General features: G+C 43.6%; 1 protein-coding gene across 5 annotated transcripts in view; it reads right to left on the minus strand.

Annotated features, from left to right (window-relative positions):
* Positions 1-775: 775 nt before the first annotated feature.
* The window catches only part of Lrrc16a (leucine rich repeat containing 16A), a 306,943-nt gene continuing 283,091 nt past the window's right edge, over positions 776-24,627 (minus strand). For 3 of the 5 annotated variants that reach the window (XM_013503829.1, XM_013503831.1, XM_013503830.1), the window contains 6 exons: positions 19,662-20,091; positions 15,746-15,827; positions 14,253-14,465; positions 11,234-11,374; positions 8,697-8,846; positions 776-1,849 (listed from right to left, as the gene is read on the minus strand). In XM_013503829.1, coding sequence (XP_013359283.1) covers positions 1,713-1,849; positions 8,697-8,846; positions 11,234-11,374; positions 14,253-14,465; positions 15,746-15,827; positions 19,662-20,091 — 1,153 coding nt within the window. In that variant the 3' untranslated portion in view covers positions 776-1,712. The remainder of the gene's footprint in view (positions 1,850-8,696; positions 8,847-11,233; positions 11,375-14,252; positions 14,466-15,745; positions 15,828-19,661; positions 20,092-24,627) is intronic. The other 2 variants (XM_005403347.2, XM_013503832.1) reach the window with 2 other exon arrangements.

Raw genomic sequence — 24,627 nt, forward strand, 5'->3', positions numbered from 1 at the left:
CAAGGGTCACAAATATACTTACAAGCAGAATGACGGGCAGCCACCACAATCCCTGAGCTTATGAAACATTACTTCAAGGCCATGCACATGAGCCTCTTCCTCAGAGGCTTCCTGAGCATCCCAGACAGGACCACGGCACCACCTACCCCAAGTGTGGGCTCCAACACGCTTAGCCGGGTCACAGTCTGCTCCCCACAACCCGCCAGCTCTTCACACCATCACACACACATCTCTGTCCCATCAGCGGTGCCCGGTCCCGAGCACTGATGACAGCAGAGCTACACTGGTAGGAAACAATCGTGTGCCTGTCTGTGGCCAGGAAACCACGCAGCAGATGCAAACTTCCCTCTGAGATCATGGGCAGTGGCTCATATGCTGGCCCTCGAGGAGTGGTAAGGGAGAAGGAAGGAGGGAAACGGCCACATCACTCAAGTGCCCCATTCTATGCCTCTTCTTTCTAATGGACGACAGATGACAACGTCGCTGACCCCCTTCAAACCCACTCACTCCCTCCAGCATCCCCCAGCGACCCTTCCTTCACGGCGACAGGATCTGGATTACACGCAGAAGTGCACACCCTTCTGGCCCATTTCACTTTCCTTTCCCAGTGGTGACAGCAGGCAGTGCAATTAGCCAGGCACACTCACTTCGACAGGACTGGTTCCCAGACTGTTTGATTACCTGAGAACTGCAGTTATTCTAGATTATACAAAGAAACTCAAGTTCACCAGCACAAGCCAACCTGAATGAAATAAGTGACCAGAGAAGGTCAAAGTTCCACTTGTAAAATCATTTTATTGGTATAAATATACATATGAATATACCTTCTGCCTGTAATGTAAGTGAATATTTGTGAAATGTCATATAAAGGGTAGTATTTTGATTTATTTTACAGGTGTCAAAGTATTCTTTTTTCAAATCACACATTAAAAGCTAATATGCAGACAGAAATTAAAGGCCTTCGGAAAACATGAATATTCATAAAACCTCATTCCAATCCAGTGTGTACACTGAGTTGGGCCTGGTGTCTCTCCTCTGACTGTGCTTATCCACGGTATGCGAAGGCCACTCACCAAGCTTTAAAATGTACAATTCCACATCAAGGAAGCAAGTTAGTTCCCCATGGGAGAATGTAAAAACCATACCCGAGATCTAATATATATAATTTATACAAATTATTTATTAATGTGCTCTGTTAATATAATTACAATGTGCAACTGCATACATCAAGAGTAAATTGCTACGCCGAGTCATGTGCAGATTGGACACGAACACCTTCAGCAGCGGCCCCTGTCTTCCTGATGGAGTTACTCGTGCGAGCGTGCGTCCAGTTACTCCATTAACCTCCAAAACCCCAGCTTGCAGGGCGATCTCTAGCTGCCTCAGAGAAATTCAAGTAGGGCCCAAGGAAGAGTTGCTGGCTTTCACTGAAGGCATAGGAAGCAGTGTTTAGAAAGCAAACACCAAGGGTCAGGGGCAGCCCCAAACTGTGCTTTGACAATCAAAAAATGGATCTGTTTCGAAACTCTGAAAACAGAAGGAAGGAAGTAGGGACGAAAGGGTGGAGGAAGAAGTGGGCAGGAATGAAGGAAATAAAAGACCAGAAGGAAGAGAGTAAAGCATCAAGGGAAGGGAAGAAGAGCTGTCGGCCTTGGTTCCTCTCATGACGGACAGATGCTCCCTGCGCAGGAAGACTTTGGCATGGGTAACCTTTACACAAAAATAAATTCTTTTTCTGCTTCTTCTCCGGAGTCACTAGATTTGTTGCCTTGGAGGCCGTCTTTACTGGAGGACTGTTGCTTTTGCTCTTGACACTCCTGGGCCTGTTGACCCCAGCTCCTCCTTGACACTGAAATGGCAAGGTAAGAAGTGATGCTGTTAACTGACAGGACAAGGGTAGACAGTGGCCTGGCCAGCCGCGGATCCTGGGGAAAGGGGAGGAGGGGGTGGTTCAGAAACAAACTTGCTACTATGTTCAGATAAAACAAACCAACAACAAAAGAAACAGAAAACGAGCAAACACACAAAACACAGTCTATGACAGGGGAGCCTCTCATAGATGTGGCTGAGAATCCAAGGTGAGGGGTGGGTGAGGGGAGGCAGAAGGAGGAGCAGGAGGAGGACAGCTTGCAGGCTGCTCCACACCAGGCACCTCTGCTGTCACGGCTGCTTCCTCCTACAGCACAGAGGACAGGAGATGCGGCCAGAGCTGCTGCTGGCTGACAGATGCTCTGTTCCTCACCGATGTCTCTGGCCAGGATTCAAGCTTGGTTATCCCTACATTGGGATAGGCTATCAGGAAAAACCCTAGGAATCTCTGAGACTTTCCATGCCTCAGCAAAGCTCAGCTCTATCTTTAAGAACAGAATATTCTTTCACTCCTTATGAAATAAATGCCTAAGTGTGGTAAGAATGAATTTAATAGGAGTCACCATGTTGCTGCTTGTTCTGACTGCATATAAATGTGAAGGATCCACTGAGACTTTACAAAGCCATGGGAGAATCATTGCCGGAAGTGGTGTGTTAGACACTGTCTTCTTACGGCTACTCCTCACAATTACCCTATAAGGAAAGTTTTGCAAAACATGGAACCAGGAGGTAAACGCAATCCATCCTCCGGAGCTCACATTCTTTCCAACTGGATGGTGGCCTCACTGTCCCTGTATATTGGGAGAGGCTTGGATGCTGCACTCCAGCACAGCTACAAGAGCAAGGCAATGTCACTCACCACGCAACTGTACAGATGCCACTTGAGCCGAAAACATCAAAGCCACACCTTCAAGTGGCTCGACAGAAGAGCACAGCGACCTCATCACTCAGACACTCAAATGATCTGACCAGAAATGCAGCACTTCAGTCCTGAGGAAGCTGCCAGGTTCATCAGATGCTTTTTATCACATTGATTTTTGCATTGTGTGCACATTTACAAGCTGACAGGGGCTGGCTGCTTAGATGAAGAGCACTTCAGGAAGGTAAAACTAGGGTCAGGGATATAGCTCAGTGGTAAAAGCACCTGCCTGGCAAGCGCAAGGTTCTGAGTTCAATTCCCAGTACCAAAAAAAAAGGAAGGTAAAACTAAACATAAACATATTAAAGAACTTCTCTTGCCCATGTAGCTGTCAGGACCAAATTCTAGTCTCTAGACAATGAAAAATTAGATTTTAAAAAAATTTTTTGATTTTGAGATAGGGTCTCACTACATCACTAAATTGCCCAGGCTGGATTTTGAAAATGTAGCTCTTCTACCTTAGCCTCCTAAAGTGCTGGGATTACAGGTGTGCACCACTAAAGCCCTGGTTATATATATCAGTTGTTGAAATGACCCAAAACTCTGAAAAGAAAAAGAAATCTTTCTCAACTCTCATCTTTTAGTAATTTTAAAATTTCAAATTCTTTTGGTCCAATATCTTTGGGCAAATTCTCTTCGGGGTAAAAAAACAAGGAAGAAATATTATAACTGGTTTTTAAATTTTTAAGCTTGTGTTGGGAGAAAAAATTAAATATGCTGTGCAACTGGTTTAGAGTTAATAAGGCAAATTTGGAGAAAGAAGATGCATATCTATAAATATTTTGTCTTTTGCCACAAAACCAACTGGACTCATATATAAAGTTTTTTAAGCTCTCAGTCTCTGAACTGAGAAAAAGGAGATGTGGGAAAGTTTCCTAATATCTTTGTCTTGAAATACTTTGCAACAAATCCAACCTCAAAATAGAGCACTGCTTGTGAGATCTGCTATGAATTTTTTTTCATTCTATTTTAAACCGAAGTAAAGTATTTCTCTATATCAAATGATTCAAAATAAGCTTACAACACTACAGGTTCAAAAGAAGAAATAACAATCCTATATTGCTTATTTGTCTCCAGGGTAAATGTGTTTGTTTTAATCCCTAGGTCAAAATAATAAGCTTTTCCCCCTGCCCAGTATTTTAGATTCTTGGAAATTGCAGGTTTAATTTATGTTATACAACGTGACATAAAGGTACTTTTTAAGGGGGATTTAGCTCAGGAGCACAGCACCTACCCGGTAAGTGCAAGGTTGTGAGTTCGATCCCCGGTACCGGAAAAACAAACAAACAAAAAAAGTACCTTCTAAAAATAGAGAAGTTTTACGTAGCTCAAAATGTTTATGCCATGGATAAAAATGCAGATTACTAGGGTCATGACAGCAAGCATGGCTGAAACTTAGAGAAATACAGCATAGGAATCTTCAGCAAAGGGCACCGTCCTTTAGTCTCCACTGATTCTTTCAAGTCCCTGACACAAGGTCTCAGAGTCCTCCAGGGCTTTTGGACAACAGCAGGGTAGGAAGCGAAGAGGGAAGAGCCAAGATTGCCAAGTTAATATGCAGGCTTTGGGGGTGGTGACACAGAGTTACTGCTAGTCACACAAGCAAAAATGGCAGCAGCACAGTTACTGTGAGGAAAAAAACCACATTATTTCAGGACAGCTGTCAAAGCATTTCACTAAGGTAGCAACACTACTTAAAAACTCGTTCTAGGCCTGCCACTGTAGCTCAGTTGAAAGCACTTTCTTAGCATGTGCTACACATTGCTTTCCATTCTTAGCATGCAGCGGAGGGGGCCATCCTATGTAAATTCACCTTCGTTCATTAACTCTCCCCACTGTGAATGTCTGTGAGAGCTATCCTAGGTCCAGGCTGACACATCCTTAGTACTGTAGAGAGACACTAGGTATTCAGACTGGGGCGCTTAGGCAGAGGGATGAAGGAACTAGCAACACAACTAATGCGGTGAGTTTGGAAACCAGAGCACTGTCTCCCTGCCTGCAGCGGGATCAGCCCAGAACCCTAGCACCAACAGCTTTGGAGGAGAAATGTTCTCTGTCAAGTTTGTTTTCCAGTCTTTAGGGAGCATCTATTTGATTGCATATAATTAAGATTCTAATTACAATTATATTGAAGTAGGTTTGGTCAGGCTTCCATTAAAGGATGGTCTAAGTAGAATCTGTCTGCTTGAAACCTAAATCTAGGGAATTCATTTGAAACACATTTACAAAATTCAAGGTTTTTACTAATTTAGAAAGGCCTCCTCCTAAGTAGCTTGATATAATACTTGATTTTATAAAGGGTAAAGCATAAATTGGACTTTTCAGTGTATTTGTACAATTAAGAATGCTGAAGCCTCTCTGTATATGGCTACTTACGTGTATTTACTCCCTTTTTGTGTACTAATAATTGGTAAAAGACACTCAAGTAAATGAGAGGATAATTTATGCAGCACAAACCCTTGCATATATATTCACATCCTGTCTATAGTGGCAATAACTGTCATAGAGAGGCTTAAACATGAAGTCTGTTGCTCTTGAAGATGATTTGATTTTGCATATGCATATATGCAAATATATATCTGCTAATTTAAAACCTTCTGAAATATGCTTATAAACCCAGAGTCAGAGATTCACATAAAAATTTGAGATTTTTCCCACTGTAAGCTCTACTGACATCTGCATTTTCAGGAAGGAAAAATGGTGACCTTAAAATCATATTTGGTAGTTGGCTCTGATTTTTTTATTCTTATCTAGGAAGGGTCCAAAATGCCAGCCAACTGCTAAATTTCTCTTAAGGCTTTATATAAGGAAAGTAGAACCTGGGTTTGGTGGGAAAATGCAGAACAGAGCTCTAGCTTATATCCTATAAGTCACAGCCAAACATTTTTGGCTGCATGCTGGAGTATTGAAGAAGCAAGAGATATGTAAAGGAACCTCAGCATCAGATATGCTGTACAAGCAGGATCCATTACAACACATGCAAGGCCAAGCAAAAACAACTACTTTCTTCAAGAAAATAGGATATATGTCAGTGAGGTCTAAAAATATCACAGCTTAGAATTAAATGCAGAGAGGAAATGATATGAAATTCAAAAGATGCAGTTACAAACATTTCCAGTACAAGAGTAAACATTTTACCTGTCAAATTAATATTGGAACAGCCACACAATTAAAACATAATCATGATAAGGAATATGCAGCATGCTTTGAGAACAATAGCCTCTGTTTGTTTCAGAAATACATGATTTAGGAAATTCAATTGCTTTAGTGTTTGCAAAGCTGCTCTTACAAGACTTACAGGAAAGTACACACCATGCATTGGTCTAGTAAATGTTGCTTGTTTTAGCCAGGAACCATTCAGAAAGCAGACTGCTATGCAGTTCTCAAAGGCGAAGACAGTCAAGTGCTAAGAATCGGCACTAACAAAACAAAATAATGATATTAGATATAAAATTACTTTAATTAAAGCACTGGAAAAAATTGCTTTTGGGTACCTATTTCAAGAAATCAAGGAAGCGAAGCTCATACAAGATGGTCCTATTTAATTCCATCAAAATCTGATGTAATCCATCACAAGGAGAATTTTAAGCTGATGAGGTCATGGAACAAGGACAGAAACAGAATGTCTCCCCCTGGCCTTTGGATGATTTGGCTATCTCCACACTCACCCTCTTCACGCTAACTCAATGCCTCACTGCGTGATTCATGTAGTACCGGGGGTGAATTCTTTCTGTTGTATAAAGTGCTTTTAGTGGCTCTGGAAGATCATTGTATCAAGGATGCCTTGTTAATAAGTGACTTCAGTCAAGGAATATAATAGCGCAAGGGTAAATTTCCAGGTTCTAGAAATAGCTACGCAACCTCAGATGTCTTTAACAAAAGAGCAATACAGGGACAGAGATTTTGACTTAATATATCCTCAAAAATAACTCTAGCACTCTTTAGAAAAATAAGGAAATCCTTATTTTTCCACACAGGAAATCCTTTAAAAGTGAATGATGGGGCTGGGATGCAGCCCAACGGTAGTGCCCCGCTTTGTCTGTGCAAGGTTCTGGTTTCCATCTTCCAGCACCACAAAAAGAAAAAAAAGTGAAGGGCCAATTCAACTGGTCTAGGGTAGGTGCTACCTGGCCCGAAGAGAATATTCTATTTGTCCTACCCTTACATGACTTAAGTGTCTTTTCTTTCTGCTACAGGTGGCATCTTAATCTCTACTCTGTCCTCTAACTAGTATGCATCAGAGCTCCAGGCTCTCCCAAAGGGGCCGCTTCAGAAATGAGGTTCCTGGTGATGAGCTGGGAGACATTGCTTTGCTTTTAAAGTCTGTATCGAGGACTACACTCTTACAGAGACAGCGGGTCTCATTTGCAGTGTCCCAGGCCCAATTCACTAGTGTACAGCTTTAAATTTCCCACTGGAGTCAACACATGAGGTCCACATGGAGTGGTCCACATGAGTCCACATGGAGTGGACACATGAGGTTTATCAAGCACAATACAGTGTTCACATTTGAGCATTTGCACATGGTCCACCCTTCTACAATAGAAATAAGTTGTTCCTGTCATAAGGTCACTCTCCTTAACTGTGTCCTCAAATGCTTCCTGAGGCAGAGGCAAAGCGCACAGAGTTATACCACAATGCTGGGCCGTGGGCTTGATCCCTGGGATCCCAAGCACAGTTATACAGTAACCCCTGATAAATTTTTACAGGAAGAAAAAAAGCATCATTCCAAGGAGAGAAGTCCTCTAGGGAAATCTCACAAATCAGGATATTTTATATATTCTCCTTTTATGATGCAATAAGTTCCCTTAAGTGATTTTTCAAGTTGTGTGTGCATTTGCATATGCGGGTGTGTCAGTGTGTGTTTGTGTCTGTGTTGTACTGAGAATTGAACCCAGAGCCTTAGCAATGAGCTAAATGTCCAGCCCATCTATCTATCCATCTATCTATGTATCTATCTATGTATCTATCTATGTATCTATGTATGTATGTATGTATGTATCTATCTATCTATCTATCTATCTATCTATCTATGTTTAAGATAGTGTCTTGCTAAATTGGCCAGGCTAGGCTTGCAATCCTCCTGCCTCAGCCCCCCAGAGTGCTGGGAATACAGGCAAGCACCACCATGACCAGCTTCAAATCATATTTGTGAAAAGCTACTAATTAGGGAAATGAGGAGTACTTTAATCACAGAAAAGACATCTCTTCTTAGAGTTGGCAAAGCCTATTCTAAAATTCCCCAGTGGAGGTTCAAACTGAGTTAGAGTCTGTGTCCTTTTTGTCTGCTGGGACTGTATTCACCTTACAGAATCCAGTGTAGGGTGGAATAGAAGACAGAAATGGCCTAAGAGTAACTGCTGGAGAAGAGAATAAATTGCTCCTCAGGGTTAAAAAGTTAACTGGTATCTTTTCTTTCTCACTAAAGGGTCATAAAATGTCCAATGAAAGACCATGTGCATGACCCCAGGTCTACATTTCATTGGTGGCTTTTTATTGACCTTTTTCGAAAAGAGTGGAAGGTATCAGGCCAATATTCTCTAAGGGGATAAACTCTGTTACTCTGCAAATTTCAGATTCAACCCCAGCTGGAAGGTGACAGACAAGATACAAGAGGAAATGAACAGGAGAAATGACCCCAAATATAAAAATAATGAAATTTTCATGGACAAGTCACCCAGGTAACTTGATCCTTCTCATACGAATATCTACGTTTAGACTGCTGAGTCGATATATTTTGCCTCAAACATTAGGACCATCCTGTTGCTATTTAGAATGAATAAAAACTCTGTTGTCTGACTGACCCCCGGCCCAGTCCCACAGTACAATTACTCCACTACAGCTTGCTTTTGTTAGTGCCAGTTCATAAGCTCCAGGTCAGCGAGGGATGAGAATCGAAGGCTCTAACCATTTGTTGGCTGTGACCTCCTGTGCCCAATTGCATTCACTTCCTCTTCTGCAATGATGGAGGACAGTTTTGAAGATCTTTTCCCTCTACTGGAAGGCTTGCCACTGTCATGATCTGAATGTCTTTTGTAATAATCTCCTCTTTGCACTACTGAGGAAAAGGGATTCATTTTACCCTTTATAGTTCAAATACATCAAGGTGTTGACATCAATATAAAAATATTAATATGAAAAATTCAGTATCAGCTCACCCACCCGACTCAGGATTCAAGGAACTTAGAGAGTTGGTGCTGGGCAGATATACCATTCTCTACAGAATTCAACAGCCAACATTATGGAAATGTCGTGCAAAATGAGGTGAGCTCTGAGTCTGCCCCAAAAAGGTACTGACAAAAAGGCCCCGGTATTACCATTTTGATTCCATGATGGATTAACAAAAATCACATTCACTATGGAATAATCCAGAAGAATCACAGTAATTTACCTGTTTCAGAAATTAGTTGGGCACGCTAGTCCAAAGGGAGGCACAGAACAAGGAAACGAAGTAACCAGCATGAATAATATACAAGAAAATAGGAACGAACACAACAGGAACAGTTTCTTAGGAAAACGACAGGATCCCGAGTGACTGCCATTCCCGGGCCACCTTAGTAGATGAGATAAGGAATAAGCTAAAGATAAAAATCTCACCACCCAGACGTTCCCAAGCTTTTCTCAGACCGCATGTGTATTTCCGGGCCAACTTCAACACGACGTAATACCACTGGCATAACATTTTGCTATCAGCTTATTCTGGATCCCATGTGGGAAAGTATGGTCTCCATAGCTATGCAGTCCCAACCACCCCACTGCAAAGATGGGTGCATGAACCATGCCTAACGTTCGCTCTTGGGAGGAATAAGGAAATTCTTACATGTTTGAGGAACAACTCAACCTCTAACTTTCTCAGAACATGTAATTCTGTCACGGCAGCTAAAAGTCTGCTAGTGGCATCTCGCTGTCAGCCACTTGGTTGACTAGAAAGGTTCTGTAATACACAGAACATTACTCATGAGGCTGGGACGCAGGTGGCTTCTGTAGGCCTTGTTTTATCATCCTAAATGATATTTAGGATTGTATCAATGATTTCTTTACTGAATCTCCTGACTTAAAAAAAATCCTTCATTACTGCCACTGCTTTTAATAAGATGAACATTTCTAGTTCCCACTACGACCCCTTTCCCATGTCTCCCCAACCAAATCCCCAAAAGCACTGCCAAAGCTTCCTTAAAAGAGAGGATGTAAGGTCAGCAAGTGCGGAAAGGAGGGTGAGGAAGCCAGGCATGGGAGAGGGGATATGTGGTGAGAACCCAGCGGCCAAGGGGCGATTAGTAGATCAGGTCAGCTTGAACCAGCACCACTGAAGGCTCTTCCTTTTACACCAAATAGTCTAAAGACTTTAGCTGAATAAGAAACCCTATTTATTTATGCTGTGTGAAAGGACTACAGATATAAACCACCTTTTGTGGCTTTAGTTTCTCTATTTGACCAAAGTGTTCCAGCTTCAGTTAAAACCCTTTTTAAAATTTATAGCCAACAGGTCAGTGAGATTTCTCCTCACCAAATAAATCTGCAGAATGCAGAAAGCACACAGTGTTTTCACTGTTGTTGTTTTTGATGAGATTCCCAAGCCACAAAGACATATTCAGCAAAACCTTCTATTAATTTCAACCCAAGACTACTACCAATAAAAGAAAATAGAAAAAAGACCAAGTAGACAATGTCAGAGCTAGAGATCAAAGGATTTCAGTGCAAACAAATCTAAAATAAAACACGGCGACTCCAAATCACAATGAGAGTCACCTGGACATAGGTGACGGCTTGTGTGACTCCAAAATTTCTTTACAGGTACAGGCGGGGCTTAGAAACAGCATTCATATTATACTTTACATAGGACAGAAAGCAAAATGCAACTTAATGGGCAAGGTGAATGACAGAAACCGGTGCCTTCGCCTCCAATAACAGCTGGCAACTTAATCTGATGGGTGTAAGTAATCAGTCACAGCATACAAACCAATGGTGCAGCGACTCCTTGGGAGCCAGTCACACAGGTGTCACACTCCCAAGGACGAGATTTATGTGACTCATCACTGAATAGGCACGATGGGCTACAAAGCCTCTGTGGCCCTCTGTGTTCTCCTTCTAGAACCTTGGCAATGGGCACTGATACCAACCAGAGAAAGCACGGACCTAGAAATCTATAGGCAGCGCCAGGCAGGGCACGAATCCTGTTTAAGGAATTCCTCACATGCTGGGAGCCGGTTCAGGAGCACCCAGTGACTTCAGGCCTTTCAGCTGGGAAGCTCAGTCTTCTTTCAAGCCCAATGTCATCACTAATGCTACCCTGGGTTTCTAAGCTAACACATTACTCTGGTTCTCAACATTTAATCCAAGGGATGATGTCCTGAAGGCAAGATAGGGGTTAAATCCACCGTAAATTTTTCCTTTTGAAATGAACCTCTTTAGGGGAAGGGTAGTCCCAGAGAAAAACAGGCTTACCTTCCTGGGAATATGTCCTGGGGCTGGGCTGGGGGCTACTCTGCCCATCCCTCTCCTTGTCTGAGGGAACTTTTTTCAGGACAGGAGGAAGCAGAGCAACTTTAGGAGAGCTAGGGCCAGATGGAGAGTCTGGGACATCCTCTACAGAGAGACAAACACAGCAATCAAACTCTTTCACAAACCTGATTCGAAGCACACAAGACATCAGCATGTAAATCTTTACATATAGGTGACTCAAAGAAAGAAAAAACAAAATTTTTTGGCCAGTAAGTACTTTTGTGTTCCTGGTTAGTCAAGAATCAGCCACAAACAAGAAAATCAAAGGATGATGAATGCCAAAATAAAAGGCTAAAATTGGCACAGATGTGAATCTATACTGCAGAGAGAGCACTTCAATGGGTTGATATTTGTTTGTTTTTTTATTCCTGGTACCAGGAATCAAACTGACGACCTTGCACTTGCCAGGCAGGTGCTGTGCTGCTGAGCTAAATCCCTAGCCCCTATGGGTTGATATTTGGAAAGCAGGTGAACCAGATGTTTCTTCTCCCTCAAACACCATGCTCTTAGTTGTCACAAGTATGACCCATTGTCAGTGTGTGACAAACTGCCTTTACCTTGCCAAATCTAGAGCAGTATCACAACATACATGCGAACATACATGTGCTCATGTACCTACATACACACACTGAAGGGTCCCTAGGAATAATTCGGAATCATAGATTTTTTTGAATCACAAAGGACTTTGGTTACCAGAAAAATGAAAACATTAAATGATGTGCTAAGCTAACAAGATGGCAAGAGAGCTAGGATTAGAATTCCAGCTTCTTAATCCTACAGCCTGTGCTGCTTCACTCTAACTGCAAAGTGTTAGTGAACTATGCTCCTTTCTCTGTTCTGTCAGCGTGGTAAGTCTCCAGTCAGCGTGGGTGTGTGCACACGTGTGTGTAGAACACAGCACACATCCGGGTCTCTTCATTCTTGTTTGTTGAATTCAAGTCACCTACTTGCTTCCTGAAAAAGCAGAGATGCAACAAGACATTGGGACCCTGACCACCTCTCAGAACACTGGCAGAGGAGAAACAAGAAGGTGATTCGAAAACGTTTGCTCAATTCTCAAGCTCTGCAAAGGCAACTGCTTCTTCATACAACTCTCAAAATACTAAGTACTGTGAGACTACATGGCACTGCTGCATTTGGTAAGCAAACTGAAAATTAAAGGTTCTTAGGACAGAATATTGGACTCCTCCTGGTTTCATATTTAGCATTTACAACTGGGGAGTTGAAATACTCTACAAATGGGATTAGATTCATTTTACAAGAGTTGTTTCCTTACTTTGGACTAGAGGCACAACTGGCTGATAAAAGAATCTCAGGGCCAAGCTGCCTTCTGAGAAGTTTTTGTTTTTCTTATAAAATGTTTTTCTAAAGATTTTCTTTGCCTCTATTCTCCCTACTCATTCTATGATGAAGGTATCTTGCATGCAGTAGGAATGGCTTGTATTTCCCATCCTAAAAGCACTTGTTTATGAAAAAGTTGCAGTAGACCAAGAGTCCCGAAGTGATCTGCAGTAGGATGAGGCATTCTTAACGGTCAGTTTTTCAAAGTTCTCTCTTCATGGCTTCTCTTACATGACTGTATACCGGGTTTCCCAAGAACTTGATGAACACCAATCAGGTTGGCTGTACAAGGAATGAATTGAATGTACAACATAAAATGAGAAAAATCTACCAGTTTGGGCACTCAGGTTTGGCTTTTCTTGCTACTCTACCCAACTCTTCTGCATAGTGACTTATTATAGTGGGCTCTGCATCCTACTTTACCCTCGGTGCCCACGGGGGAGGTCAGCAGGAGACTGTCTCCCAGTGCCGGTTGGAGGCATCACAGCGCTGCACTGCTTTTCGCCAGGTGTGGGGAGAGCAGACTTAGCATCACTCTGTGCCTCTCACTCCTCCATGTGAAATGCAGCCGCAATGAGCATCCCGGGAGTTTGTCCACATACAGAGCTGAGCACCGTGCCTGGCAGGACTAAGGCCGCAGGTAAGAGGGGCCACGATGATGACGAGGACAGGGATGATCTGACTATACATACCCCACTTGCCTAATCTTTGTAGGCAGAAGGGAAGAGGGATTCATTGTTACACCCATTCAACTTTCCTTTCTTATGTATGAAAAATCTTACACCTCAAAGCTATCAAAGAAAGATGTGAGGCAGACTTTTTATGGAAGAGAATAAGGCAGAGCCTAATCTGTTTCTAATATTTCTAAAGTTTCTTCTATCATTAGATTTTCTAAATTAATAATCAGAAGATTTCTTGGTAAATGGCCAGAGAATCAACATCTTAGGTTTTGCAGACTCCGTGGTGCTGCCACCGCTACTATGCCCAGCTACTGTCTGCAAAGATAGCCACAGATAAAACCAATACAGACGGTGTGGCTCTGGCCAGTAAAACGTTATGTTTTAAAAACTGGCCCATAGTTTGCCAAATCCTGCTCTAGATCCTTAATATGTCACAGAATAAGGTGTGACAACAAGGGCTGGTGCTTTCCTCTCTGGTGGCTTTCATTCTTCTTCTTTTTGGTACCAGGAATTGAACTCATGACCTCACACTTGCCAGGCAGGCGCTGCACCACTGAGCTATATTCTAGGCCCGCTGACTTTCATTCTTTCACCTCAGCCTTTACAAGGACCTAAACCCAGGAGACAGATTTCAGAACACTGCATCACACATGGAGACGAAACTCAGGCCCTTCCTGTCTCGCCTACCAACCAACCTGTAGCCTTGAAAACAAGGACAGTCTTGGGGTCCTCACCACCACACATATGAGCCATGGCGCTGAACAAAGGAAGCAAGTCATCCAGCCCTTGCCCCTTTGGCCGCTTCCTGTGGATTTCTTGGGAAATACCCACAGGAGCTCCTATACACTGTCCAGTAGTAGCCATGGAAACTGCCCAGGGATCCACCGACCTTGACAGGTTGCCTGGCCTCGGTGTGGCTCCGAGGCCAGGCAAAATCTTACCAGGCCGGGAGGCAGTTCTTGGTTTCTGCGGGATGGTGGGCCGTGCTGCCAGGGTGGGCTTGGGGGACTGCAGGAGGGGCTTCGGGCTGGTTGGCGTGCAGGAAGAGCTGCGAGATCTCGAGCTCACTTCCGCTTTGGGCTCTGCTTTGGCATTCTTCTCTGGAGTCCCCAAAGCAAAGCGGTTCTCTGGAAGGCCTGGGTGCGGTCTAGGCACTGAAACACAACATGGCACAAAAAGCAAACTTGAAAATCCAAAGTCAAAGAAAGCAATAATTTGAAGATGGAAGTCTGGTGCAAACCGATCAAACATTACTGTCATTTTTCATTGTAGATATTTTAGATCCAAAACATGCTGTTAGGGGCTGGGGATTTAGCTCAGTGGCAAAAGCGCCTGCCTGGCAAGTGCAAGGTTGTGAGTTCGGTTCCCGGTACTGGAGAAAAACCAAAACATGCTGTTAAAATACTAAAATTCTTCACAGAAAAATAATGAGCTTGATAGGGCTTTTCTGATCATCTCTGACTATTCCAGAAATGGCAAGTTTTATATTTTGCAGTGGGCAGCTCTGCAATCTTGTACAAAGAGACATGTAGTCTTTTTTTTTTTTGGTCTTTTTGAGACAGGGTTTCTTTATGCAGTTCAGGCTGGTCTTGAACTCACTGTGTAGCCAAGGCTGGCTTCGAACTCGCAGCAATCCTCCTGCCTGTCTCCCGAGCGCTGGGATTACAGGTGTGAGCCACCACACCCAGCCTGACAAGCAGTTCTTAATGTACCCTTCAAAGAGATCTTCCTGAGTTCTGGTATAGCCAACTAGAAGCTCCTCCGTTCTAGACAACCAGCAGGCAGGGCTCTGGCTACAGGCTCTGATTGAGCAGGGTTACGCTGATGGCCACAGCTCATGTACGGTGGTGAGAAGAGCTCTCCAGAAATGTCCTCCCCTTCTGCATCTCCATCCACACTGTTATTTACCCAGCCTACTGGCAAACATAAGCTGATTACATGCAATTTATAGTTCAACTCTTACTACTTAAAGGTACTACAGAAAGTCGGAAGAGCATCCAACTACAAAACCAGGACCCTAACATGCAATTTACAAGTTTTTCCCCAGTCTCCAACTAAGGTATCTTACCCTTATTCCACCTAAGTAGTCAGAGGAGTGAAGAGTATTGGATTTCAGGCATATTCAAGTTGTGAGGAAGACTATTCCCTGATATCAAAATAGCCACTCACCTTCCACATGCCATTAACCAGGTTCCACTGCCCCCACCAAATGCTCACAGTTTAGGAGTTCTGTGCACAAAGCTTTAATCATGGAAGACCTGCCTATGCGGGGAGCAATCAGGGAGGAGACTTGGCTCTCCCAGGTGACAGCTGGGAATACACAGAACAGGGGACTTCCCTCAGCTGCCTGTTTTTATTTCACTTTTGTCAATCACAGGTGACTGCTGAAGCCAGAAGCAATTTTCCTCAAGGGCAACAGCCTGGCCTGGCTTACCTGCTCCAGCTCCATCCAGGCGTTCCATGCTGCTCAGCACCGGGCTTGCATAATCCTGGGACATGGCATCATTCCCAAGCTTCTAAAAAATTCAAGCCCCCCCCCAAGTGTAAGTTAATAGTGGGTAAAAGGTGTGCGTGGAGAGTAGGAAAGTAAGAGACGACAAAGAATGGCCTGTCTGACTTATTTATGTCTCTGGGCCTTTACTGCTGGAACACAGCCACATAAAACACATTTGGTTCCATATTTGCTCTCTCGGTTTTGGGGATCCCCCAGGTGAGAGACCTGTGGGCCAGGGGAAGCTGGTGGCTCAGTGACACTTATCTTTCACGTCCAACACCTATGAGGCCGGTAGCCCCAACGCTCGATGTGAAGGAACACTCATACCCTACAAATTTACAGGACCCTACCCATACCTGCTCTACAAAAATTTTTAGTTTTAAAAGCAGGGCAACCCTTTTCAAATTCAACAAACTTTGTAGGCAAAAGGGGGCCTAAAACGAGCAGAGTCTTTGCTGCTCTGGAGGTCAAGCCACAGGGCGCAGATGTGCGCTTGCAGGGAAGGTACAGATGGATGAGCTGCAATTTTTGTTTTTGTTAAGGAGGAATGCAGGGTCTTGCTCATGCTAGGTAAGCACTCTACCACAGAGTCTACCTCAGGTCTCGATTAATTTTTACAAACGGGAGGAGGTGATGACCAAGGCAGGGCAAGTTAAGTGCCACTGGCGAAAGGAAGTAGCTGAAGCTGACAAGGCGGAAATCAGCCCTTCCCCTTACAATGTGTTAAATCTGCATTAGAGCAGCGCAAAAAGGGCATAAAATATACAGCCCAGAATTTGATTAAGAACCTCTGTAAATTCTACTGACCAAAACAACCTACACCTACCTCTGGTCTAAGAATCAAAAACACAGCGGGCAGGGGCTGGGGATTTAGCTCAGCCGCACAGCGCCTGCCTGCTAAGCGCAAGGTCGTGAGTTCGATTCCCGGAACCGGAAAAAAGCCAAAAACACCCAAAAAAAACAAAAAAACCCACAGTGGGCAGGTAGAGCAGGAGGCAGGATGGCTCCCCAGGCAGCCTGTTCCTTCCTTTGACAAACCCAAAAACAATCATGTGCTCCCAGTTCCAGCTTTAAACTAGTCTGGGTAACACAGGAGGGGTTAATGGATATGGCTGAGCTCTCGTCTGCTCGCGGCACTCACAAACCCCGAAGTGCCAGCTTGGTCCATCTGAGGGAGTGCCAGGGATGCTGAGGGATTTCATCGAGACAAACAAAAGCTCCACTCTCCCTAGAGGCAGTGAGTGTGTCTGGGAGAAGTGTGCATTGAGCCCCACAGTGATAAGGGCCACGTGACCCTAGGAAGGACTTGTTCTGCTCTGTGCCCAGAACAAATGTCTGCCAGCCTCCAAGTCCCCCTGGGGACCTCCCCCTTCCAGGCTCTTTCAAGGGCACTCCCAGCAACTCAGGTGAGGACCTCCTTATGCTTCCCACTCAGAACTTCTCTTGCCTGCAATTTAAATTGTTTTCTCTTTTTTTCTCCCAGGTTTCCTGAGCTAGGTATATATCCCCAAAATGTGCAAAACCAGGATAAAACAAGGCAGTGCTGCTTGTTTTTGTAGGCAAGTAGCTGACTTGGTGGCTCTCAGAAGAAAAGATACAACCTCTTGGCCTTCACAACTTGCTATGCCCCTCTGCTTATAAGTGATAAATGACCTATCTTTGTGTTTACCACTCTTTCTCCTTAAATGCATGTATTAAATGCCATTCATGTAAAAAGAATTCTGCAGGGAAGGTAAAGACACCATTTATTTTCCTCACAATGCACTGACTATGGATGTTTGCACTGCTATCTTTGTAAAGACAGCCATGGCATTTTAGGGGAAAATATTCTAAAGCTAAGTTTTTTGTTTGCGTCTCTCTTTTTTTGGTACTGGGACTTGAACTCAGGACCTTGCACTTGCCAGGCAGGCACTTGTGTTGCTGAGCTATATCACCAGCCCCTCTAAAACTAATTTTTTTTTTTTTGAGACAGGGTCTCGCTATGCAGTTCAGGCTGGCCTTGAGTTCACTTTGTAGCCCAGGCTGGTCTCAAACTCACAACAATCCTCCTGCCTCAGCCTCCCAAGTGCTGGGGTTACAGGTGTGTGCCACCACGCCTGGCGCTAAAGCTAATTTTTGCAATCTTTTTAAAAAAAATTCTGACAGAATACCCATGACTGGTCTGAATTTTAGTTAAAAATTTTCAAGTGATGATGGTTGCCTATTTTGACACTAGATGGCGCTATGGGAGTATCCGTATACTGTCTCTGACAAACACAAATATATAAACCATAAGGATTTTGTCACTTTGAGTCAATTAATCTATCAATCCAAGACACATGGAAAACACTCCAAAATTTCTCATCTTTCCACTAAAAAGCAGCTGTTCATCACTGGAAACAGTGACAAAATGAACAGCTCATTAGTGAAAAAAGTACATTCACTGTTAAAAAGAAATGTATAAAATGGATTAAAATGTAAACATTTGGACATCTGACTCACTAAAGATGCAGCTGTAGTACTTACTCATTTTTCTGACCAGTGAAGGTCATGTTATGCCTCCTTTATAGAACTAACTAGCAGGATATAGTTACATGGTCTCCCTCCCAACCCCTCTTTCTAAGGCCTGGAGAGTGAGCTAGAAAGGACCAGGAATTAGGCAACTGCTAGTGGTGGTGCTGGTGGGAAACCATGGGGAACAGCTGTGATCTCCTATGAGATGTAGGATTTAATGAAAAAGAGTTGTTTAAAAGTGACATAAAAGAGCCCTCTATATCTCGCATGTAGTTTACCATTATTCTCTGAAAGTCTAGGGCTCACTGGAGAGAATTTTCTTCTGATACTTCAAATAAAACAGATGTTCCCTTTTTCTTTCTTTGGGGAAACCAATTTTGTAAACGTAAAAATCACTCAGGATAATGCGGAGAAACTAAAACCAGAGTGAAACACAGGCATATTTCTCTTAATGGTTGTAACAAAGACACATTCCTTTCAGTAGCTATTGAATAAAATCAGTGAAAGGGAAGAAAAAAGACACTAACAACACTTTAAAAAGAGGCTCAGCTGGGCGTGAGGGTGCACACCTATAATCCCAGCATTTGGGAGGCTGAGGCAGGAGGATTGCTGCAAGTTTGAGGCCAGCTGGGACTACATAGTGAGTCCACAGTTTAGGCCAACCTAAACTACACAGCAAGACCTTGTCTGAGAAATAAATAAATGAATAAAGGCTGAAACAATAAATAATGCTTTAGAAGTCACATCTGGGAGGACTCAAAAATTCTGAAATTTTGTGGATTTTTCTTTATAGGAATAAGTATGTGTCAACAGTCGGGGAAATATTCAATCCACTCTGACAGGATCCTTGACTTTTTCTTGGATTATTTAAATCTGGGATATGGAAAAGAGCTTTGAGGTTTGGAAGAGGGATAGTTTATGAAGGGACTGGAGACCAGGTTCTGCCTTCACATAACTGTATTCTGGTTCCAGTGTTTTTATTTGCCTGTCAGTTCCCCTCCCTCTGAGGGCCCTCAGGGGCCCAGCAGCAGGCTCACTGTGCCCAAGATGCGGCAGACCTGGAATGGCTGACGCAAATCTCATGACAGGCACAGGAAGGCCCTGGGCCCCTGGGAAAGGCTAGGAGCCCAAGGCCAGCAAGCTCCCTCCCACCCAGCCTGCACTCTTCTCCCCTCAAGAATGAACACAGGACTGAAGTGAAAATGGCCATGCCTGCCTTCATGGTCTTGCCCTGGGCTCCTTTGGGATAAATCGTTTGTTCTCAGATCTTTCTTTAGCTAACGGGTTCTTTTTCAGTACTTCTGTCTCCCACAAAAAACAAGCGGCGACTGACATGCACACAGGAGGGTGGAATGGCTCTTACCTTCTGGGCGCAGGCAGCTCTCCACTCCTGCTTGGCTTTCATCTCGGCCAGCAGGCTGCTGCCCATCACCTGGACGCCGTACCTGCGCCCCGCCTGTGGGCTGCTCCTGCTGTCCCCACGCTCCACACGTCCTGCTTCCTCGCCCGGGCTCTCTTCAAGGGAGTCGGGTGTCCTCAGCTCCTCCGTGCGGTCTGAATTCCCATTGTGCTCCGTGGCCTTTGGCTCCTTCCTGGGGGTGTCTACAGCTGAACTTCTGATGGCCCCTTTTGGGGAGGAGGGCTCTTCTGTCATCAGGACCGTCGGGGGGCGCTCAGACTTGGACCGGGATTTGATTAAATTGAGAAAGCCGCTTTTCCGAGAATCTCGCTTCTTCTTTTCATCTCCTCCTTCACTAAGATCATGGGACTCCGAGCCTCTTGCAGACGACCTCCTGCAAGCCCAAGCAAGACACAGATCGATCCTGTGGGTCTGACTACGCATACAAGTCCCAGCCACACTCAGCCAAGATATACACATGGAGGTGGCTGCACACACAGCTGCCATTCTGAGACCCTTTAAACAGTGAAGTCACTGAATTTATTTATTTATTTATTTATTTATTTATTTATTTATTTATTTATTTATTTATTTATTTATTTATTTATTTATTTAGTTTATTTTTGGAGACAGGGTCTCATTATGCAGCTCAGGCTTGCCTTGAGCTCACTTTGTAGCTCAGGCTGGCCTCAAACTCGCAAGGATCCTCCTGCCTGAGCCTCCCGAGCGCTGGGATTACAGGTGTGTGTCACTACACCCAGTTTGGTCATTGAATTTAGGAGGAACATTGAATATTGTCTTCATGTAAAGACTGAGAAGGTGTCAGTGGGGGACTAGGACAGAGATGAGGTGTGTTTTAATGTTCAAATGCTCTAGTCACAGGTCTCTACACGGGTGAACTTCCAATGGGGCTGGCGTTAGAGGAGACATGGGTGGGCAACTGCTGAATTTAACCAGGGAATACTGGAGTGGTCAGGCCCTACTGATCCTTGCAGGATTACCCCATGAAACCCCACCCCTAATGCTCAAGGATTTGGGCCCTTCGTCCACTTAGGTATAACAACCACTGAAGGGTGTGACAAAGTGCAAAGACAGAGTGAGCCTCAGCTGAGATTCTGGAAAGAGAATATTCTCCAACTTGGGAAACAGAAGGGGAGAAAGAGTAAGTGATATGAGCTAAGTGATATGGGACGCATCACAGACAAATGTCTTCCAGTAGAGACTGAAGGACTGAACACCCACTCAGCTCCTCCGAATCTCCACTGCCGTTACAGCAACAGATTGAAAAAACGCCTTTTCTCACACGGGGAGAAAAGACAAAACCAACAAAATTGGAAGCCAAATGATCACACAACTTCATAGCTCTGAAAGGGTTGGAGCTAAGCCAAAGGCCCAGAAGCAAGTGGCTTTGTGCTGCTCCACAAGGAAGAGCAAGATCCCCGCAGAAGTGACACTGAAGGGAGCTTTAGAGGGGACAGCTGGCCAACGCCGTTTACCACGTTACTTTTTGCAGACAGCACAGCAGAGAAATTCTGGGTGCAGCTGAGCGGGGTACATGACAGTGGCCCAGGGAGGCTCCAGTGACACCCCTCACCCCCTCTTTACTCCAGATCTCAGAACAGGTGGCAGCTGTACACGTTTCCAAAGCCCACGAGAAAGTCTAGAGGAGTCTGACAGTCAGGGAGACTCCAAGAGGATCACCCTGCATGGAAGCCACTGGTCAGCAGGCCCCACTCAGAAACTTCCAAGAAGCTTATTTGTTTCCTACTCCATTTCCACATGAAAGGTTAAAAAAATAAATGTGCACCACAAAACAGGACTAACAGTAAAATGTGATAGGAGAAGCAGAAACTTAGGGCTGTCTGATAGAACTCCCAGAATTTCCCAGGATGGGGAAGAGGGACACATAAAGAATGAGAAATTAGAAGAGAAAAGGTAAAAACTAATGGGCTAATAGAGGAAGCATACACTGACTAATGGAAGTTTAGGAGAAAGAGTACAGAGAAAAAGGAAACAAAGAAATTGTGAAGGACTGACTCAGGAAAGTTTCCAGAGGCCAGGGATGTAGCCCAGCGGCACAGCACCTGCCTGGCAAGCACAAGGTCCTGAGTTCATTCCCGGTACCAAAAAAAAAAAAAAAAAAAAAAGAAAGAAAGAAAGTTTCCAGTACCAATGGACATGAATTACCCTGTCCATTACAAGTGCCCAGTAAATTGGTTAAACAATTTATTCTACAGCACATTATTCTAAAATTTCAATACACTCAAAACAGAAGTGACTCCAAGTGATCCCATAGGATGACAAAAACAAGTCACAAAGGTAGTATCGGAACAGTACAGGATAAACGACAATGGAGCAGTTTTCACAATTCTAAACTAAAACGATCCCAACTTACAACTAATTTTATACCTAGTGACATTCTGTCAACCAAGAAGGAAGATATCTGAGTTATATAAATTTATTTCCGGGGCTGGGGACTTAGCTCAGTGGCACAGCGCCTGCCTGGCAAGCGCAAGGTTGTGAGTTTGATTCCTGGTACTGGAAAAAAACAAAAACAAAAACACAAAAAAAACAAACATAAATTTATTTCCAGTGCACCTCTTCTTAGAAAGCAACTGCAGAGGGTGCTCCATCAAAACAAAGGGGTACACTAAAAAACGATTTCAGTCAACGGAAGTAGAAAAAGACACAGGATGAGGTGAAAGGAATTTCTGCCAAATGATAAGGGGACATCAGAGGAAGTGAGCAGTGGAACAGGCCCAGATGTGACACAAACAAGGATGTGTCCAAGAAGAATACAGGCTAAGAATGCAAAAAACCACACAAATGAAAATGGGGGAGGGATAAAGAAAAAAGAACATAATCGTAGTGTGCCGTATAAATCGGTTGTGAATATTTACGTGGCTGAAATGAAGTAATGCTAAGTATTGATCTAGTCAATCATTCTAATAAAAGTAAAGAAAACGGGAAGTGCAAACCCTGTGAGAGCTCGAGAATGAATGTGAAAGAGTCTGGCAGAGATACAGTGCATAGGAGGTATGCTACCGTCTCCACAGTAAGAAGTGAACAGTTCCAGCTACTGCCTAAAACTGAAACAGAGGGAGGAGAAAGCATATTATTAAGAAAAATGGAAACAAACAACTAAAGGAATGGAAGTTAGCGTCAACTGGGGAAGCGGGAGTGCGAAGAGAAACAAGGGGCCTTTCTTGGTTAAAAGCCTTGCAGGACATCTGCATTGTAAATTATGAGCATGTATAATTTTGGTTTTTAAAATTTCTTCACAGCACTTCATGAATTATTATCTTTACCTTGCCCTTTCATGGTAAAGTGAAAATATACTTTTTTAAATAACAGTGAAACAAATAATCACAACTTTATTAATGATTCCATCACTTGCTGAAATTGAGGCAGATCTAGTTCTGCCAATTTGTGCACCGGAATATGACCAAAAGTAACCTGAAGCAGTATCTGGGTACGAAATGGGTTTTACACTACATACATTTACCCAACTGGACTTGAGCAAGCTGGTTGGCACTAGATGAACACCCCCTTCTCAGGTGACCAAGCAGGCCCATTCTGGAAAAGTAGCAACCCTCCCCTGCCTGAAGCAAATCAGCACTCTCTGGACAGGCAGTGCTGCTCCCCTGACATAAGCCAGCAGAACTGGGTAGTATTCCCCACCGTCCCACACAAGGGCAAGGTCATCCAACAATTCCAAGCTAGCCCTACATTCTGCTTCTCTTGGCACAGGGCAGCAGAGGCAAGGACTAATCAATCAACCCGATCCAGAATGAGGACAATGCCCAGCAAGCGAAGGGGGTTATCAGACCCTGTGATCGCTGGCATTCATTAAGTTCCACAGTCCACTTGAAGCCCTGCTCCACAGCCTACATCCATCAGAGACCAGAGGGCTGACGGCGGTTCCCATTTACCAAAGGGAACAACATGTCTTGGCTTGGAGGGTAACCATACCCTGGGGTGAGTATGGGGTCCTCTAGTACAGGGAGAGCACTTCAAAAATCCATAGGCCCTAAAATTTTGATTGGCTATAGATCCCAAGACTACAGACCTTGGCAAGAAAATATTCATTCAAAATCCCAGGAAGTTTTTCCTTGACTCAGATTTTTTATTTTATTATTATCATTTTTTAATCAATTAATCTACTTACCTACCTATTTTGGTTTTTTGAGACAGAGTCTTGCTATGTAGTTCAGGCTGGTCTTAAACTCACTAGGTAGCCCATAGTGAGCTGAACTCACAGCGATCCTCCTGTCTCAGTCTCCTGCGTGCTGGGAGTACAGGTGTGTACCACCACACCCAGCTTTTTAAAAAATTATTACTTTTTTTCCTTCATCAGTTTTTTTTTTTCTTTTTGTTTGAGTTTGGGGTTTTTTTCATCCCTCTTTTAGTTCCCTTTCTATTTTTCTTTTTCCTCTCCTCCCCCTTTCTTGTACTTCTCATCTTTATTTCTGTATTTGGCTCTCTGTTCATCTTTTTCCTTCTCTTTCTGGTTCATTCCCGTGACTGCTCTCTAACATTGTTAATTCTTTCTACTCTTCAGTAAGCACCCCTACCTAACTTTTCTCTTTTCTTTCTCATATCTCATATATTCCATGGATTAATTTCTCAGGCTCTGCTTTTTTCATTCTCTAGGTTCTTTAATTCCACTGACTTCACTAGTATGAGTGCTAATCTTTATGAATCTCTACGTAGCTGGTTAACTTTACAGTACTGTTGAATACAGTTCTATTGTTAGCAGAAGTAAAGTTGTTCCAGTCAGTAGATTTACTGTAAGTCAACAGTAGGTCAGTATTTGGTTTATCTTAGTGTTTTATACTATAATTAAAGCTCTCTTTTTTTATGGTTAAGGGAAGTATATTATTGGTCCTTAAGGTCTGTCAATATTTGGTTCACATTTGACACTATAATT

The sequence above is a fragment of the Chinchilla lanigera genome, unplaced genomic scaffold (assembly GCF_000276665.1).
Source record: "Chinchilla lanigera isolate Chin_1 unplaced genomic scaffold, ChiLan1.0 scaffold00082, whole genome shotgun sequence".
Classification (NCBI taxonomy): domain Eukaryota; kingdom Metazoa; phylum Chordata; class Mammalia; order Rodentia; family Chinchillidae; genus Chinchilla; species Chinchilla lanigera.